This window comes from Styela clava, chromosome 4 (genome assembly GCF_964204865.1).
Source record: "Styela clava chromosome 4, kaStyClav1.hap1.2, whole genome shotgun sequence".
Taxonomy (NCBI): domain Eukaryota; kingdom Metazoa; phylum Chordata; class Ascidiacea; order Stolidobranchia; family Styelidae; genus Styela; species Styela clava.
Window position 1 is genome coordinate 18,317,531 of NC_135253.1, and position 20,761 is coordinate 18,338,291.

At 29.6% G+C, this 20,761-nt stretch overlaps 2 protein-coding genes and 3 long non-coding RNA genes across 5 annotated transcripts; 1 reads left to right on the forward strand and 4 right to left on the reverse strand.

Moving 5' to 3' along the window:
- Nucleotides 1-368: 368 nt before the first annotated feature.
- Nucleotides 369-1,831, reverse strand: LOC144421894 (uncharacterized). Its single transcript, XM_078111416.1, has 3 exons — nucleotides 1,692-1,831; nucleotides 808-924; nucleotides 369-717 (listed from the first exon to the last, which is right to left on the reverse strand). The coding sequence occupies exons 1-3, from the start codon at nucleotides 1,708-1,710 to the stop codon at nucleotides 551-553; spliced, it is 303 nt and encodes a 100-aa protein (XP_077967542.1). The 5' UTR covers nucleotides 1,711-1,831; the 3' UTR covers nucleotides 369-550.
- A 4,569-nt stretch (nucleotides 1,832-6,400) lies between these two features.
- Nucleotides 6,401-7,693, reverse strand: LOC144422218 (uncharacterized). The gene is made up of 3 exons (XR_013475211.1): nucleotides 7,543-7,693; nucleotides 6,853-6,984; nucleotides 6,401-6,596 (listed from the first exon to the last, which is right to left on the reverse strand). It is a non-coding gene; the product is annotated as an uncharacterized LOC144422218 (long non-coding RNA).
- A 2,601-nt stretch (nucleotides 7,694-10,294) lies between these two features.
- On the reverse strand, nucleotides 10,295-10,958 carry LOC144422225 (uncharacterized). The gene is made up of 3 exons (XR_013475213.1): nucleotides 10,764-10,958; nucleotides 10,593-10,670; nucleotides 10,295-10,483 (listed from the first exon to the last, which is right to left on the reverse strand). It is a non-coding gene; the product is annotated as an uncharacterized LOC144422225 (long non-coding RNA).
- A 1,072-nt stretch (nucleotides 10,959-12,030) lies between these two features.
- Nucleotides 12,031-12,974, reverse strand: LOC144421885 (uncharacterized). The gene is made up of 2 exons (XR_013475013.1): nucleotides 12,837-12,974; nucleotides 12,031-12,479 (listed from the first exon to the last, which is right to left on the reverse strand). It is a non-coding gene; the product is annotated as an uncharacterized LOC144421885 (long non-coding RNA).
- Nucleotides 12,975-16,890: 3,916 nt separating this feature from the next.
- LOC120326442 (uncharacterized) lies at nucleotides 16,891-20,532 on the forward strand. The gene is made up of 3 exons (XM_039392734.2): nucleotides 16,891-17,072; nucleotides 17,427-17,558; nucleotides 18,061-20,532. The coding sequence occupies exons 1-3, from the start codon at nucleotides 16,940-16,942 to the stop codon at nucleotides 18,264-18,266; spliced, it is 471 nt and encodes a 156-aa protein (XP_039248668.2). The 5' UTR covers nucleotides 16,891-16,939; the 3' UTR covers nucleotides 18,267-20,532.
- The last annotated feature ends 229 nt before the right edge of the window (nucleotides 20,533-20,761 follow it).

Here is a 20,761-nt window from a genome sequence, read left to right on the forward strand (position 1 = left end):
TACATAATTTAATGTATTTATATCATATTCAATGCTTTCTACCACTGGCGCATTATGTATCAAAAATGTTTACCATACCTACCGTAAAAATAAATTTATTTTTTTATGAAGTTTCTCTTAATTTATTTTTAAGAACTTCACTACTTAGTTCGACTTCACTGCAAATAACAAAATGATCTTCCCCACAGAATATCGTAAGGTTTTTATTTATTTTCAATATATTAGGTTTTATTTCCTTTTTACAAAGCACCTTGCTTTATTCCTGGTATTTATTTTTCTTTATTTATTTTTATAATTCCAATTATTTGATTAAGTTGAATAGCATTGAAGGCAAAATATTATAAAAATTAGGGTAGGAATACAGAAAGCTTTGTGGAATTGACATTCAATGTGTACTGAAGCGCATGCCAACGGGTTGAAGACAGTGATTGACGCGAGACTCTCCCTCTTTCTTCCTGGCAATTGTAATCGAATAAAAAGTATTCAAAAGTTATAAAATCAATATTTTTAAAGACAGCTTCATTTATTTCAATGTATTATAACAAGTAGTTCACGAAAATAATCCTAATTTACTGATTATTGTCCGAGTATGAACTATACAAGTCAAGGGTTCGCCTTGACATACAAGTGCCGCAAATTCGTCTTCATTTCCTTTCAAGTCCTTGTAGTTGCCTTCTTCATCTTCGTATGTTACACGTTCGACTGCTAGTGTCCCTTCTAAAATTCAATTCTGATCATTATCGAAGCCCTATCAAGTTGTTTTCAACGTTCAAAAAGCATAAGATATTTATTCTGAAGTAACGTTACCTGGATCCGGGCGTCCCACATGCGAAACAATCTTTTTGCAAAAATCACGATTTTCTGTGACTCCGGTAATGTCGAGGTCTTTGTGCCTTACTTCATTTCCATCAATGAAGAGTATAACTGAATATTGAGAAATCGATTTATTCAGAGAGCAGTTACCGGTATATAAAAAAAATGACATAGTAAATGGAAATTATTACAAGTCAAACGTCTTTCACGTTCAAAATTTTTTTCACTAATTGACTAAATAAAATTCATTAACAGAGATAATTGGTGTTCCTTATTATTAATTTTAATTCCTATGTTCCCCCCAAAAAGAGCCGCTGTGCAATAGACTAGAATACTAGATGACAGATAGACACTTTGTCTTGCGGCGATTAAAACTATGAAATTATCATTCATAATTAGCGAAAGAAAAATTTGTGCTTGGAAAAAAATGTTCAGTGCAAAATGTGCAAAAACTTATATGATTCAAAAAAATACTTTCAGCATTCAAATAATTTTAACATAGTTTCATCAAGGTAGGCAGTTTTTTTTATCAATATCACAGAACTACGATGTGTTTATTTCAATCTATATGATTCATTCTTCTAGTAAACACTATTTTTCAGTATTGTACTTGCAATTTTATTAAAGAAGTTTTGAATGGAATTGACAAATATATATATGAAACATAAGTTCTCATTATACGTTCAATATCGAAGATATTCATAAATCAATATTTTGCAGAATATTAACTCTTATACAACCAGCATATAAAACTCAAATACAAAAATTAGGGTTAGGGTTAGAACAAAATTGAAATAAATTGAATATAAGACTGTTTGTTTAGTCCTATATCCATCAGTTTTGCTTTATGTTGACATATTTATTTTCTCGACACTTACCTTTTGAAGGTATAGACATTATTGCTGTTTTAGCTGCTATTTTTTTTAACAATCACCTTCAAAATACCGTGTAAGTTTTAGAATACACACAACTTCTGTTCTGGTTGCGTTTATATATTGTATCATTTTTTTCATTTAGCTCTCAATAATAAGAATAACATTTTTCATAAGCGTCCCTCGTAACGATAGTGATTGGCTACTTGAAAAGGAAAATTCCCAATCTTTGTTGTGATATCAATATGAAGAAGTCGATAAAATGCGTGGTAGTATCAAAATACCTTTTGTTATTCAATAATTCATTTCTATTTATGACACGCCTCCCTTCTTTCCATTTTTTTTTATTTATTTCGTTGTTAGAAAAAACTATTGAGTTTGATATTATAGATTTCTATCATTAATTCCAATGGTTTTGATTTTGTTCCTTAATACTTTTTTTATTTTGAGGGAGTTGCAGCTCCGGATTCCATGCAAACAATTGTTGTATTTTTACTCAACTATTTTAACTTTGAATTGGGTAGCGCAAGCGCGAAACGTTACGAAAATATATTTGTGTTAGTGTGCAGCTGGACTCTTCAATTAGATAGAATATTTTTATTTTGTTATCAATTTTCTTGATTTGATAGTCACTGCTTTGGGGGAATGCAAAAAAATATTACGTCGGGTATTTTTGATGACGATATGAGGGTTTTGAGTTGAATTTTTTTTGCTTTAATTGCATGAGAGTGAGAAAAGTTAGAAGCAATATGACGTCACAATTTTAATTTGTTCGATAAGTTAATAAGTTTATTAATATTACCTGTTTAATTGTTTCAATATACTGTAAAAGTGCCCGCCAAGAGTAGAGGAATAGCAAAATGTTTTTCTTTGCTATTAGCAGTTTTTGTATCCCTTGCTATCACGTGGCGGATGTATTTATGCCTGAATATTAACAATAATTATATCGCGACTTTTATTCTTTATTTCGGTACGATCACCATCATTACTCAGAAAATTAAAAAAAAATGTTGAGAAACGCAAAACTCGGTTCATTTATTGCTTTAAAACGGGGTATATTTAATATTTATTTTTGATTAAGATGCATATATAATATTTTATATTTTTTAAATTAGATTTTTTTCTACGATTCAATTAGACAATTAACAATTCAACAATGAAATGTTAATGAAATCGAGTAAATTTTAGATCGGCTGCAAATATTAATATTATAATATCAAGGTTTTAACCTGAAAACGCAAGATTTAAAGGAAAATCAAAATTCAATATATGACTGGACTATGGAGAACGGAATAATTTTAGCAGCTGTAATTGTTAATTACTTTGATTATAATTGATATTATCAGCAATTACTAAATATGAATAATATTTGGTATGATCTGTTAATCTGTGAAATTTAAGAAAAATAAGATAAAATAATAACTGACTTCGCATGATTAATTATAACATTAGCCTGTAACCATGTTCAAATATTTGACTTTATAGAAGAATTTATGTTTGTTCCATTACGGAATTTCTTCGTAACGAAGTCATAGAAAACTATTTATTATGAACTTCAAGCAAAAGTTCATTTACATTTTAGTGAGAGCATTTTTGACTTCTTCTCTTCCTTTAAATAAAGTATTGTAAATTTGCTAGTTTCGCATGATAAAATCAGAATGGACTCTCTTTATATTATCTCGAATTAAGATTTTAACTTTCAAACATCCGCATCGCTGCTGTCAATAGCTGTGGTTGTTTGAATAAAAGTTTTACCTAACTGAGTTTTGATAAAATGTTATTACTTTGAGAAAGGGTGCTTGCTTGCTTTGAATAGCTCCATTATGTTTCCTAAAATTAACATTCTTATCTAAAGGGGTTCATAAATGGGTGTGACAAAATTTGTTTACGATATCAACAAAACAACAATCAGTAGTCGCTATGGAATAAGTCCAAAAAATTAATTCATCTTTTTCAATACTTTTTGACCAAAGTTATTTTTTATCTCAATTGCATCAACGAATAATCTCGTGAAAAATAAATTATAAACTAAATATTCCATTGTTACAACTTACAAGTGAAACGTTACAGCACTGCATCATAACACTACCAATTTTTACGAGATTGCGTGACAAGGATTTATCATGTGAGAGACCCACGTGATTTAGTCGTGCCAAGATTTGATTGGTACATTACTGATGACGACAAAAATAATACGAGAGAACACGAGAAAAAAAGTGATTCGTAAAAGCGTATTCTGTAACGATCTGAAAATACTAAATTTTCTGAGGGAAAAGACCAATATTAAAAAATCACCAAAGCAATAATAGGTCCAGGGTTTCAACACAAAATTGTTTTTTGAGCTAGCTTTTTAATCAAGGGAGCCTTAATCAAGGGAGCCATATTTACCAAAGTTAAACAGCAGAAGATGTTCAAAAGTACAAAATAACCTATGTTTTTCCTATTTTCTCAACTAAGTTTGTTTTGAATTTTGTCGTTTTGGTTGAAGCCCCCACAGAAATAAAATAAAATTCAGCAATTGTGTTCTATCAAATACTTCAAATACTTCATCCTGTTTGTTGCTTGCTTAATTTACATCTAATAAAAAAATTATGTTAAATTGACATAATAACAAATTATATCGCTTATCGCATAATTATGTGCAGGAGGATTGCTGGGCTTCTAGCCGCCGTCGGGTGATTCATGTAGCCATGGCTTCTTTCTCCGTCGAGTCCATGCACCTGGAAACAAACTGGATAACTAATACCATACCCGATATGACTGGAGGCCGTGGTTCGGCATATGATTGAGCCATGTTGTCAACTTTCTTCTCCGCCAAGATAAACATGTAAATCCAATCGCTATCCCTAAATTTATTTAGGGAAATGTATTGATAGTTCACAAAAGGGTGCTCAAGATGTGACATTTCGCGTTTGAAGATGAGGGTTATTAATTTAATAAAAAAACAATATATCTCTTTCAAATACATATTTTAAAACAGCGGTATTTATATGTATTTAGCATCCCATATCTGTTATTAATAACATTATCAATGATCCGTTATTTTTCGTCGCCACTTGAACGCGCAATAGAGCCTGAATTCACAATTGAAAACCCTGCCACGTTGGCAAACTTAGGATAGTCTAGAAAAGTCTATTTGTACTACTACAAAGTTACAAACGAGAGAAGGGATTTACTCAGTTGATAGATTTATTAGCTGTAGTTTTTTGGCGATTAACTGTAGGTTTCCAACATTTTCGGTGTTAGTGAAGGTTGTTAAAATGTCATGCGACTATATTTGTTAGCATCCGATATTTTATATTGCATTTAGAGATTCTCAGAATTCCCGTGTTTGAGGATAAATTTATTGATAATGTATTCATTTCAAGTTTACAAATACGTTGTAATACTTCATGTATGGGACTTCAAATGGTGACGTGTTGCACGGTATGAAATACAGGAGATTTTATTGCTCAAGCGAGCTGTTGCTTAGCAACATCGTATGCTCGTCCGGGCTTGTTTTATTTGCTATTGTTTTCGCCATTGAAAAACTCTTAAGGCGGGGTTGTTAATTGTATCTCAATGAATAGCTTACGCATTCCAAAGGCAAACTGACAGATCCGTTTGGCGGATTATCTTCATAGCAACAGGAGACAGATGGAAGCAAAATTAGATCAAAAAAGTTCTAGTTCGAAAATTTTTTCTCTGCAAAATGTGCATTCGTTAATATCATAATATTGTACATATAGTAAAATATGCAGCTCCGTGCGTATTATTTCCATTAGATGCTTGACTGAAGACATTTTATGTAAAGTTGTGAAAGCGCAATATAAAATATATCGGAGAAAATTTCGATGTGTAGCAAGTGGAAGTGTAGGAAGAGCGTTATTACAATAATCTGAAATATCTGATCTTTATTTGAGTCAGGCATGTGAATTCCTTACCCAAAGAGTGGCAGACATTATGGCAACAGAGAGAGTTTGAATATTATATTCAATAAGATTACAAATTTCTATTAATCCTGTTTGTTGCTTGATTATTTTAAAACTGATGAAAAAAACAATGAACATATTTACAAAGTCATCGCATAATTATTTAGTACAATTTTCTCTGCTTGTATTGCTCAATAATCCATAAATACAGTATACAAACCCCAGAATTTTTGGTTTCCGCTTTTGACGTGTAAGCATCATACGTACCTCAGTTGTGTTGCTATTTGATTGGCCATGAAGTCATGACGATATGGCTACGAGAGAATACACGAAAAAATAATTCAGCAACTGAATAAGTCAACGTTGTAGGTACCATTGTGATGACAATACTCTAATACTCCGACCCATCATTGCACATATTATTCATAACTTATTAAACACTGACTCTCCTTTTGGGAAGCGTCAATGGGCGGATATTTTTAGGTACTATTTACGAAAATGCTCATTTAGGTTCTATAATATTTAAATAAACAAAAAGACTTCTCTGACGTGGAGTATGACATGAATTGTGTTTAATTATAAAGATAAATACCGTCTTATTTCAATTTTCTTATCCCTTTTCCAAAAAACCTCTTCGGATTTGGTGAAGAACCATATTCAAAAAATTCTACGTTTAATTCCAAACTTCTAATATAATTCGGAAATTTATCATTTTCAACTGATTAATCTGAATATTTTTACCCGATATTACTCATCCAACATTTTATACCTTCCCTCACCCATTGTCATTGTAACAAAAAAACATTTTCACACATATATCTGATATTTATTTGAAGCAATTAAATTTGTATATTTGTTTATTATATACTTTCAGCATGTACTTTGCAAGTAAGACTTCTGCCATTATTTATTTCCGACACAAAATCCCGTTCTCTACCTGCTATGTCCGAATCGAAGTTGCCAGAGCTGTATGTAACTTTCTGTACTCTAATATTCCCTCCTGAAAATAATATTAGAATAAAATGTAAGATTTGTGAATGAGTGTCGAACACATCATCATACTCCAGTAACTCATATAAAAATTTGTAAAAAATTGGGTAGAATGTCTCTCATTGGTTGCAATGTAAAGCTTTATATTAAACAAAGATGATATATTCGTCGATGAAAATTTCTAATTATTAATCAATTTTATTGAAAAATATTTAGTCATACATTTTAGTTTTGATAAAAAAAAAATATATTCAACAGATACTTACTACACCCAGGTGAAGCAGGTCTCGTTACTTGCGATTTAATTGCCTGATAAATATTGCTTCTGGTTATAGCGATGATTTCACTGCCGGTGAGAATTACTTCTTGTGTTTTTCGTCCGTCAACGACTAGTATCACTTAAAATCGTGTAAATTTGTTACAGACAGTAATCTAATATAGTACAGAAGAAAATAGGCCCTTTTGCAAATAAATATTTTTGTGCTAATTTTATATGTGATAGTTTGAAGCAAATAGGCAAGGTATGTAAGCAGTTATATAGGAATGTAAGTGGAACAAAACAGAAAATTGTGTAACGCTGTTTTGAAAGGTATTTTTTTGAAACCAATGAAATGTGGGAAATTCATATTCTTTTTGCATTACAGTTAGAAAGTTTGTGTGTATTTTGAATAGAATAGCATTTTTGTTGAGTTTTGTTCGAAATTAGTTTAAAAACAACTATTGTTTTGTCTTTTGAAACGTACGATTATTTTAAAATGAAAGGAATTCAATTTTATATAATTCAAATAAAAATGTTGTTATTCTGTAAAATTACTAAACTCGTAGATAATTTATTAAATGAAATGTTACAAATTTTCCTTAATTATAGTAATTTTTTGGTTAATAGACTAATATAATCAGCACACTAAGTTATTGTCAATGAGTTCAGAATAATCCAATAATTTATTTTTACTCACCTCTTACTTCCTGCAAATCCATTTGAAACGATTAGACAGATTTTTGTTTTCAAATCAGTAAATTATGCTTATGATTCGAATGTTTATCACACAATTAGAAGACTATTGTTGTGCTTGAATTTATATATTGCTGATACAATTGTGCGTAGGATCAATAAGGAGAACAAAAAAATATTGTAACGTCATTCTTTTTCATGCGTCTGATTGGTTTATCTGTGGACTGTTTTGGGGGATTTTCCCCTTTTTTCTTTAACGAGGTCAGATTCAGAAAATCGAATGTAATATATAAAAAAACTTTTATAAAACGATAAGTTTAGTTACCCACGCTTTTTTCACATTGTATGGAACATGGTTCATTATTGTTCTGAGGAATTATTGGTGACTATGAATGAAAAAAATGTTATTATTTACCATGCTATTCTAAAGTTGATTATTAATTTCGAATATTTTAAGAAACGAAAAAACAAGTTGTTCAATTACTTTTATCTGAAAATATTGCATGATGTAACATACAACTTGTTTATAGTATTTTTTTCTGATGTTTTTTTTAATATGTTTTTCTGTTTACTACTTGAAGCTTTTCACCGAGTGACCGACAATATCTGAGTTAAGATTTCAGGTTTGATGTTATCAACAAAAGTTTTCAAATTTTCAAAAGTTTTTTATAAATTTTGTGTTGATTTGATAGGAAGTTATTAAAAATGTAAAAGTAAAAGGGGAATAACCGATGGTGATACTGGTGTTTCGTGCGGTGTAACAATGGAAAATCTTTTTTCTGATTTTAAAATAAAAAGAGTAAATATGGTAGCGTGCTGACGTGGCCGTTTTTGGCTGAATAAAGGTGTCAGATTCAATTCTTGAATAGCTTTATTTGATGTTTTATAAAAAATTATTTCAATATTCAATAAATTTAATTTGTAAATATTATGTAATATTTGTTAATAACAAATAAAACGTTGCACATGTCTTTAAAAACAATGAAGAAAATTGAGACACGATTTTGACGTGAAGCTTTGTCAGTTTAGACAATTTAAGTTGTATTTGAGTTTCTTATTTTTAGGCATAATTCTGACTATAAATACCTAATAAAATGTCTTTGTAAAATTGGGGTATTTCAACAATATTTTGTATAATTTCAAAATACAATATTCTTAGTAAATGCATAATTTATTTTTTAATAAAATATTTGCTCAAGTAAACGTTTGTGTATATCCTCAAGTTGTGTCGTCGCTTAAGCATTTATTAAATTCAAACTTTTGAGAAAAGTAAAATTTATCATAATATATATTGAATTCTGTGAAACTTTTTTTTTGAGCTTGGAATGTTTTAAAATTGGATTTTTAATAATTTCTTGCTGTAATCGTTTTTATTTTCCCTAGTAATTTGGTGAATTTGTAAAAAAAAGTACAGAAATTTGTGATGTATTCCAAAGATCTTTTAAATTCACGTAGAATCATTTTGTAAATATTCAGATATATTCTGATATCATTCGAAATTAAAATTGCTGAAAGCTCTGGAATAAAATATAATGAGAGGGTATTATGTCCTATTTTTGTTTTATTAATAGCAGTTTTTTATTTTTTTTATCGCAATAAATTATAAAATATAATTTTTCATTTTTTTTCATTTTTTGGAATCCTGTGTTATTAAATAATATTAAATATGAGATAGTTCAAAAGGTTTGAATGAGAAAAAGGCTGACGGGGAATTACCAGTTTTGATACTATACTTTCGCGTGGGTGCATAAGGTATTTCGTCCTGGCAAGTCCAGACAAATGTTAGTATTCGATTTGGTATTTGAGTATTGTTATATAGTATTTTGTTTTTACTGTGTCATCATAAAAGTAATAATGCGCCCAAATAGAATGCATTGTATTAATAGATTAATAATTGTAAAACATAAGAATAACAGGAAATAATTATTTTGCGATATCAACAAGCATATAGCTTGTAATTGAAATATATATGTAGGAAATGATTCCGTTCATCGTTCAACAATTATGGAAACTTACTTATTATTTTGATTGAATCTATTCTCCGCTGTATCACGAGTGTTTGTCAATAAATTTTTACAAAATGTTTCTTCAGATTGAAATTTACTAAAATCAGTATTTTTAAAGACGGCACGTGGTCAAAAATCATGGAAAATTTGTGTAACTGGAAAACTTTTTAAGTTAGTTTATTTTTGAGACAAATTTGATTAGAGGTTTAGCTATAGTTTTCTTATTTTCGTGGAAAGATTGTGTTTTGATTTTCTAATAATATTTTATTAATTTTACTGATTTGTATTTTTTATGCATTTTCTCAAGTTTGGGAAAATACTTAACTGGAAGAATTGAAAAAATTTATAGGAAAATAGAAAAAATAAATATTTTTACTGAGTAATAGCATTGGGGTGCCGACGATTCAATTTGTTCAAGGAAATTACTTTTTGTAAATGTTATATTGTAATCTAGGACGTCTCTTTTTATCGATGACAAACATTTAGGATTTGACTTGCTGTCATTCTTCACAAAGTTACATGTTACGCCAGCTGCAAATATCCCTCCATGGAAGATCAGAAATTTTTTTTTTCCATTTGTTAACGCGGTGGTAGGACAAATAAAATTCTCAGAATTCAAATCCATATACACCACTAGCACAGATTCTACAATCCTACAAATTGGACTGATCAATAGTGAGGTATACAATGGTTAAAGTGCCTGTTTGTTCCCAACTCTTTACGAACGTTATAACCATTTTATCCAAAAAATCAAGTCTAAATATAATTTATTCCACATTCACAAAATGTAACATAACGAAGATAAAGTCCAATGTCTAGTAATAGCAATAGATGCTGCACCGCTATTAATCTCCCCGCAAAATGCTTGTTGTGAACAACTGTCTCCTCGAAAAATAGTTCCAGTATTTCCATTGCTTGATTTCCAATAAAGTGTTCCCACTGTCATATCAAAATATTTTTTGAATCGAAAAATAATTTTGTGTTATATTTATGATTTTTTATTTGAAACTTTCATTTAAATACCTAATTAATAAATATTCAATAATACCTGTACTCCCGTGCACTCTATCGTACTCATAAATAGCATTGTTGTAAGTCCCGACTGCGTCCATTAATTTGCCATCACCTAGAATTTTAATATTCGATAATTTCTGATTTACTGCTGGTTTATCTTGAGATGCTATAACTTATTAATTTTATGTAAAATATAGTTTGTTACCTTTTATAGTAGTTGTAATCATAATGTAGTTTTTATAACTCGTAGAAACTGCAAAATTTTCTTTTTTTATCAAAATATTTTTTACGGTTTATTTGTCTTATAATTTCTTCGGTTCGTAAAAACTTGAGATACCTTATATTCCGTATTTGTGAGATATTTTCAGAAAATTGAGGATATTTATAGTACTTCAATTTCATAGTTTTTTTTTCTTCCAGAATATTGCTGGCTTATATTTTTTAAAGAAAATCAATGAAGCATGTTAATGTTTTTCTTTTTTTACTTGTGCTTCTTTTTCTTCATTATTTGGCGGTAACATAATTAAGATATATACTTAAATGGTTCAATAAGAAAAAGGCTAGTGGGGAATTACCAACATCGAAACTATACTTTCGCCTGGGATCCATTGTTCAATAAATTTTTATATTCTCTACAAGTCCAGACAAAGATGTTCGTTTTTTTATTTTGAGAGTTAGGATTCATTTTGTTCAGGCGAGCTTTGTGGTAGATACCAGAGTAACTGGCAACTACGACCTTTTGGTTAAACTAAAAAACAATAAAGAAAAATCCTTTAAAATTAAACCTAGGTGAGGTACATAAATGAAGTTTTCATGCGGTATTGACAATCAAAAAAATACTATACATTGAACCAATATTTTGAAAACGGTTAAATTTAGCTCCAAACAATGTTTCAACTAATGCAACTCACTTTCATTTAAAGAAAAATTGTTGTGTATTTTACCAAGAACATCTGTTTTTATTTACAATTCGGTAATATCGATATTTTAATAAATGAAACTTCATATTAGCTGAGTATATACTGAATATATACAGTCCGGACTGACCAGACTATTTAATTTTTTTTTTCATTTTTTGCTATTCAATTTTTTTGTTTATTTGCTTTTGTTTTCATCAAGTGTTCGAAAAGGAAAACTTAATTATATGATGGATCTCACAAAAATATCTTTTTATTTTTTATTTTGCGTTTCGTTTTGGCTGAAAATAAACACAATTTTACAGTAAAATATTTTTTATCATTGGTTTATTGATTGTTCTAGGATGTTATTTATACATATTGATTTGTGAATAAAACGTTTTGTCTCTTTTAATTTACATATTTTTTAATTTTTATTTATTAACGCTCACATTTGATATTGATTCTGCAGCTTGATAAAATATCACCAAATGGAATTTGTTTAAATTTATTGTTAATTTTTTTTTTTTTTGCTACTCAGAACCCCAAGATGGTATTTTAATAGAACTTGTCTGACCTTGCCCTATTATTCAATATAAAATAGACAATAGAAATACTTTACGTTGTTTGCGTATCGGGTATGAATAATGAATCTCTATGGTAGCTAACAAAACATATTATTTTATAAGAAGTTTCTTCCCCGTATTGTAGGTCAAGGTTAGTACTTGATGATGTTTCTAATGTTTATCTCAACAATCATTTGCAAGGTCCTTGACTCAATTGAACACACAAACCTATAGATGCAATATCATTTTTTATTATAAAAACTATAATATAAAATTGAGCACGTGATAAGATACAAATTTTATAATTATATTTACTAAATACTTAGTATATAGTAAATATCTGGGAACAGGTATTTATTTATCCTTTTTTGAGATAAACTTCTGCAGGTCCTTGATTCACCTCTGATGCCAGGTCGGTTCCTATATTTCCTGATCTTCCTGTACTGGTACTGTAAGTTCCTGAAAAAAAATTTGCAAAATGAAATCAATATTTTCACTCTGAAATAAAATAAATTATTACAAATTTTTTATTAGTCATTTTTTTTAATTTTTTTATTACTGAATTACATAATTTTTCATTTTTTTTCGAAACGAAGTTACGTAATATATTTACATTTAGTTTAAAACGCATAATAGTCAATCCAGAGCAAAGTCACATGTTGGTCTCTTGCATGCTTATGCCTCTCTGAATAAGTTTAAACATACTCTTCAACCTAATATTACTTCCACACGCTGGTTTGATTAACTTGCAAAGCATTTTGAATATATTTTGATGCATAAAATAGGCTCCTTTAAAATTAGTTTCACATATTTCACCTCTATTTCCATATTCTCTATTGAAATCATTAGTGGATTTGACTTCGCTTCCATCTTCTCTGAAAAATCTTGTAATTAAACCACCCATTGCTTTCGACTTATCAATCAACTATATTCTAATCAAGATGTGAATGTTATGAAAGTATCATGACGACTTTGATGCACTACCCCCACTTTTTTCATTTTCTTTTTACTGCTTTTTTCAATTGGCATCCATTCACTTGTTTATTTCTTTTTGTACCTCGTTGTTTCTTTTAAACTAATCTTTGTTTCTATTTTATTTTCGTGTATCAAAAAGATATGTGATATGTACTAAACAATGGATTTAATTTTCATCATCTTTTAGTATTTCAATATGATATATAAAAAGATGATGTAATCATAGAAAGACGCTTTTCAAATGAGGGTTATTCCTGTTGACGTTACATTTTTCTGTATTCATATTGTATCCATTAGAACCTTTTATCCTGCGTTAAATTTTAAAATAAATATTTTGTTTAAATATTCTTGATAGGCAGATCTATTAAAAATAATTTACTGTAGTTTATTTTATTTTTTGAGGTATAATTAAAACAAATCATTTGTGAATAAATTTTTCCCGTAAGTTTTTTAACTGAAAAATATATGAAAATTAAAATTTTAGGAGACAGAAATATGAGACATACGAGAAGATAGTTTATGTCTAGTTATAAAAATTTAGATTTTGCTTCACTTTAGCCATTTTTCAGTTTATATCAATTTCAGTTTAATGATAAAAATACTCTTATATTGGCATGAGATATGTACTTCATTTTCGATGTTTATATAACATTCAATCTCTCTTTCATGTATTTTTCTGAAAAGATTTTGAATGTCACAATATTTTTTTTTTTTATAAATGATCTTTTATATTCAACAAATACTTTGATTTCATTTTAAATTAATTTTAAATTCAATATGCAAGCAGTATTCAAAAAACTTTATCGTTTGAAACATTTTTATGTGCTACACCACCCACACTTCTCGCTAGTATATTTAAAATCAAAACTTTTTTTTTGGTATTCTCTCTTAAAAACGGTATCGTGTTTCGAAAAAGTTTACTCGTGTGCGTTAGAAAAACAACATTTTTAGACAATTTTCAATTAGTTATGGCAGAATAGAAAACTGTAGCTTCTTCATATAATTTTAAAACCAAAAAAAAGATAATCTTATAATTGAAGATAATTAAATAACAAGACGTGGAGATAGAAATTATGTAAATGTCAAAATAGAAAATATTATAGAATCCAAGTCCTCCAAAGATGGGATAATACGCCCGCAAATGAGAATCATAAATGCATAACGTGAAATTAGAATAACAAAGCATAAATATTAAAATATTTCTGCAGTAGTTTATTTTTAAGTTTTGGAGTATAATATTTAAAAATTCACTTGTGTAAATATTCATCACGTAAGTTAATAACAGGAATGCGAATCTAACAAAAATATTATAATTAGAAAAATAGGAAAATCAAAATATGTGAAGACAGAAATATAGCACCTGTGATAAGATATTCACATGACTCATTTGCCATGTGTGAATAAAATCGTTGAAACTGGTATAAACATAGGGTGTCCATAAATTCTTGAAATTTTTTAAAATAACAGAGGCCTTGGCCCTCGCAAATGTATTAAATGAAGTAAAGATACTTAAACAATTACTGATTGAAAAACAACAAACCTAGTTAAAATGATATATTAAGAACTGACTTCATAACAAAATTGATATCGTAAAGAGATTTTATGGACACCCTGTTTGTTAAAACTGGCATTGAAACTAATGAATAGTGGTTAATGTCGGGCGATAAATTTGGAGCAAGCTGTTTGATGAAAACGAGGTATTTTTTCTCAGTTTATTTACTGCGGTAACCCGTCAAATCTGAATCTTATTAATATATAGAACGGTGGTATATTTTATACTTTATTTCTTCATGCACAGTTCCGATTGTAATATTTTTATCGCCACGTGGACGTTATTCAAGCGTAAATTTTTGCATGTGATCGATTTTTGTCATCCTGCTTGAGTTAAAATAAAGTACTGAATTATATTTTATTAATTTTCTAGAATGTATGTTCAATTCATAATTTTCAAATCAATTATTTTAGCAAGAACTTATTGTTAAGATATTCAAAAAAATGTCATGGTTTGTTATCCAATGGCTGTCAAAAGCAAAATTTTGTTATCGACACGCTATTCATATAATAAAGCTTGTCTCTCTATTGTATCAGAACTCATTCTCACTTTTTATTATTTATTTGTGACGACAATTGACCATTGTTGCTACCTGGCAACGGCCTGGGCAAAAAGCGCTTTGTCTAATATCGTTATAGGCAGTGGGTTGAGAGTAAAAGTGTCGGCGAAATCACCTTAACATCAACTGCTAAACCGCCATACTCTATTCAGCTATATTATTGTGTTTACAATATAAACACAGATTCCACCCTAAACAGTAATTATAGTCAAGGTGACTCTAGAAAAGGAAACCAAGTAAAAAGTGTTTCGTAATCGTTTGCTAGTTAAACAAAATGGCGGGCGTTACCGTTTAACTCGGCACGTTTGGTATTGTTCCGCGATGTGGCGAAACAAAGAGCCTGCCATGTTTTATATTGCAGCTGTCTATGTGGCCTGAAATCCTATTCTAAAAGTATCATTGTACGAATTTTTACAATTTTGTATGGATATACTACGCTGTTTCAGAATCAATTTTAAATCTAGCTGGGAAGGTAATATAATTAATATTTTATAATAATAGTGAAGAACATGAAAATATGTCAATAGTTAGGCTATTGTCTAAAATAAGATTTCAAATCGGCTATGTTTGGTAACCCCATCTTTCGCATGTTATGTTTTATACTTTGGTCGTACAGTATATATAAAATAGAAAATCAAGTTGAGCAGGTGCTTTTCAAGCATAATTTTAAGCGCAGACATAAATTGGATTTTCCAGTACTTAAGTTTATTTTGTATATGTAATTTATAAATGCTATTTGTTGTGAAACTAATGGTTTTGGAAAGAAATTTTTCTTGAATTTGTACATGATCTGTCATATTCATAGTCTGTAGCTATATAGTAACTTGTAATTGCACAATTAACTTTGTGAACGTATTCAACTAAATTAAATTTAAAACTACAAAAACCAATAACATAGCATAAGCGCTCTCATTTGATTTGTTTATCAGGTGGGTCTTCAAAGAACCAATTAGGTTGTTCAATCTAATTTAAACGTCATGAAAATTCTACATCTTTGACATATATGTATGTATATACAAAATAAAAGGTTTTCGTTAACCACTTGACTGTGACCAGAACAGCTTGAAGAAACAAACATAAGAAATTTACAATTGAGAAACGAACCTTCAACAAATAGCAAGTAATTGTCTTTTGGGCGTAATAATTTAGGGTCGTTTCGCCTATCCCTATATAAGATAGTTTTGTCAAAAGAACTTACGCCCGTGCCATATATCGTTTTACGAAATATTCACTATTGTTTACATTTGTTTTATTTCTTCCAATTCACACCGATATTTTCTCATTTATTAGCAGGTCATATTAAACCGAATTACACTGTAACAAGAGGAGTTGTGATTAAGGTATCGTGTTTATAAAAAAAATAGTTTGTGATCTGGGAGAAGTGTAAGCTTCAGTTGAGAATATAGAAAGCATGTAGAGAGTGGAAGCTACTTGAAACCAGATACAGTTATTCCTGTTCTTAGATGTGTAATTGTTTACGTTTTATTGAATTGATTGCTTTTGTTGTTATTTTTCTTATTGTTCAATCACAACGAAAAACACAATTGTTGTCGAGTCTAATTGAAATAAACTATTTTCATCAACATCTCTATCTCATGCTTGATAAGGACATGTTGGAGAAAAAAAAGCAATCAAATATCAAACTTATATTCGTAGTCTTAGTATGGCGATGATTTGATTTGTTATGAACTGTATTTTTGTGTTATGAACTGCCTCCTGACTGTTAATATGTAGTCTACAAATTATTCTACGTGTTCGTTACAATTTTTGTTTTGCATTTCAGTAAATCTAACTTCAAATTGCTACTCCTAGTAAGCTTGCTACTAAGCAAAAATGAGTTTTTCTGGAATAATAAATGCAGTGATTTCACCACCTAAAATAGTTCACGTTTCTTCATCGTCATCCAGATGTTCAAGGAATAATAAAGTAAATGCTCAAGAGAAACCATTAGATCTGCGATACTTCAGTGAGTATATGCCAAGTTTAAATGACAAAAATAGAGTCTTGAATTTATATAATTTACGTGGTAAATATTACGATATTTTCGAAGCACATGTAGATCGCTACCAATACAATTTCAATTCGATGCGCAAGGAATCTTAGCGGGAACTGCAACCACGATTGTAACTGTCTGTGCAGACCAATCATCAGTCTCAATCAATGCCACAGTAAATGCATTTATCAACCATTTCGGTTTACGCTCTCATGAAACTTTACTCAAATAGGTTTCTCCAGATCATTCATCATATATACATGATAGACAGAACTACTTTTCAATGAAATACAGCAAAATATAAGAAAACATTATATTTATTTTCAGTTGATGTCGGAAACAAGAAGATCGAGATTCTAAACTCAGTTTTCACAAAAATATGTTTGCGCAAAAATTTTGAAATCAGATTTTTTGCAATGTATTTAAATATTCTAGAGGCAAATGGATCAATGTATGGAGGTGAGTGTGCGATAATATTTAAATATAAGATTATCCGATTCGCGAAACAAAATATCTAGTAGATACCCAATTGTGCTCAACCTTTCATGATCCTTTCTATCATCCTTTCTAAGATTCACAACTTTTGTGGTTCCCTTAAGACATTTCCATCAGTTAATAACCATCATTCTTGATAATAAAAAATCCAACAACGAAAGCAAAAGAATGAATGCATTACAGTCAAAGAATTAAACAAATTATTCAAGTTACTTTAAATTAATATACTCATCACGACAGGTACCCAGTGAAGGTCTTTGTTTGGGATCCCACGGGAAGCGTTCAGCGCACTCTATAGTGAAATATACAATAAAAAATTTTATGAATGAAAATGTGGACTCATGATATCCTTCATCTAATTTATCTTAGGTTGAAGCAATAATAAAAAGTTGTTTAATGGCAAAACAATTCAAATCCATATAGCATAAAATTCATTGTTCTATTTAACGAGATATATATTGTTCAGATCCATCTAATGAATCATGGAGCGCAAACAGTTTTGTCAAAGATCGGTTTGAAAATGTTGAAGTTTTGTTCAGTTCTGGGGAAGAAGCAATGAAAAAGATAAAGATCCAAACAGACTTACTTTCTGATATTTGTATGGGACAAAGAATGACTGTTTACGTTATTGAAAATAATTCAGAAAACAACAGTATTTACTGTCCAAGTTGAACATTTGGTCCACCAAATCATGAACGAATAATTTCTTGCTGAATTGGGCAAAGAGATTTTTCTGCAGTTGGTGACACTTTCAAAACACCACCAGCTAATATGACTTTTTATTTAGCCGATGAAACTTCGTTGGTGTATGCAATATTACTTATTTACAATATTCATTTTTTTAATTCACTTTTCCGAATTAAAGTTAAAATTTTAAAAATCGAAAAAATGCCTTATTTGTTTAATGGAGAAAATGACTTAAAAAAAACTTGTCAATTTTTTTGCGATAGGCTTCACAAGACATAAAAAGTTAATGAGTTATATATACATTGTTATATATACATATAAAATTGTTTTCAACCGGTTTTCTTGACTAAAATATGAACAAAATTGCGGATAATATTCTGCAATACGGTATCTGTTTTGCTATTTTTGAAACTAGAACATAATCATAGTATTAAATTTCCCACTTTGCGATTATAAGCTTAAAGATTGACTCAAACGACGCACAGGAATTATGCAGTAATGCTTAAATGATAATTTAATTCACTCATAACAAATCACATTTGCTCTGAGCGTCTAATTTTTAAATAATTCAAAGAGCTCAATTACTTGAAGTACCCAATGCAAATATGAGAGAGATCAATATAGTAAAGCAGTAGGTATGAATAAAATATTAAAATATTTTGCAACAAATCAAGGTATGGGTGAATGTTCACTTCTTCTTTGATATATTAACTGCTTTTATTACTAAATATTATTTCCATTTTCACAACAACTGAGAAAACTTTTGCTCTTTTACAACACAATTATTAGAGGTAAGTCGTCAACATTGAGCAGGCCAAATTGCAACAAAACACTTGTTTAGTCTGTCGACCTTGAACCTACTCGAACTCAAGTTTTTATAGAAAACAGAGTACTGGTATCAGGTTCCTTTTATTGTATGTTTTTCATGCAATTCAATACGATTTATTCTTGTACCATTCAGCATATAACTATAAAGTATTTCTGGGATTATAAGATTTGAAATGTTAGATAATTTCACATTCAACGTAAATTTCCAATTCAAAAGATACGCCTCGCATGAACTAATGTCATGAAAAATATAAATATTTATTTTCTTTTTTAAAATGAAAAATTTATTACAAAAGATTTTGATTTCGAATACATGTATTTCTTTTTAAAGGGAATATTGCAAAATATTCTCTCAAATCGGGTTTGCCAGGTGCGCATATTTTTTGCTCCATTTATAATGTAAAAGTATATTGTGAAATATTTTGATTTCGGATACTTGTATTTATTTTCATATGGAATGGGTGTTGACTGACATTTCTTATTATTTTTGTAAAAATCTTTTCAAATCAGCTCAAATTTGCCAGGTGCAGATATAAAAGAATTGTAACGCCTTGCCGACGACTAAAAAAACATCAAGTGTGGGCAGAATACTTAAACAAATACGGAATGATACGGAGTTATTTCAAAATCTGAGAGATGTTTGATTCACTTTTGGAAATGTGCTTAACGGCGCCACCTAGCGTTTTTATTTCTGGCTATTGTAAAATTAGTTGTTCGTTTGTTCCAGAAATAATGGTTTCAGATGAAAATATTGCTTCAATCCATACATGAGCTGGTATAATTCAAAGTGTGCAGCTATATAGAAACTTGCGCATTCACTTTTGTGATCTGGGAAAATTGTAAGCTCCAGTGGAATACGGAGAGAATGATTATATACATCATTCTGTAGAATACATTCCAGAGAATGGAAGCTACTTGGGACCAGACACAGTGATTTATGTTCTTAGGTTTATTAATTGTTTACGTTCTATTGAATCGATTGATCTTGTTGTTGTTTTTCCTATATATATTGTTTATTCGCAACAAAAACTTGTCGTCTTGCCTAATTGGAATAAACAATTTTCACCAATATCGCTATCTCATTCACATCATCATCAAGCTATTAAAAGTTGTCTTCGCACGATGATGATTTGGTTTGTTATGAGTTGAATCTTTGTGTTTTTAGGATTCTTCCCGTCGATGTTTATATACTTTTATATGACTTGTATTTCAGCTCCAATTTACAATGGCTGATGTATTTATAACAAGTACAAGTTCAATCATATCAGATAATAAAATATAGAACAGTATTTCTTCTCATCAACTTTTGAACGATTTAAATTTTCTCTGCTTTTCGAATGTATCTATCTTTGAACGAGGTATACATCACCTTGGTTAGATTGCGACTTGCGCCATCTGCCGTGAAATATAGCGAAATATATTATACATTTCTCCTTACTTTATTTCTCAGCTTATTCTTATTAAACCAAATGAAAAATTTCTTATGCATAGAAATATATGCAATAGAAGTATGCTTTTCGAATGTATCTATCTTTGAACTAGGCATACATCACCTTGGTTAGATTGCGACTTGCGCCATCTGCCGTGAAATATAGCGAAATATATTATACATTTCTCCTTACTTTATTTCTCAGCTTATTCTTATTAAACCG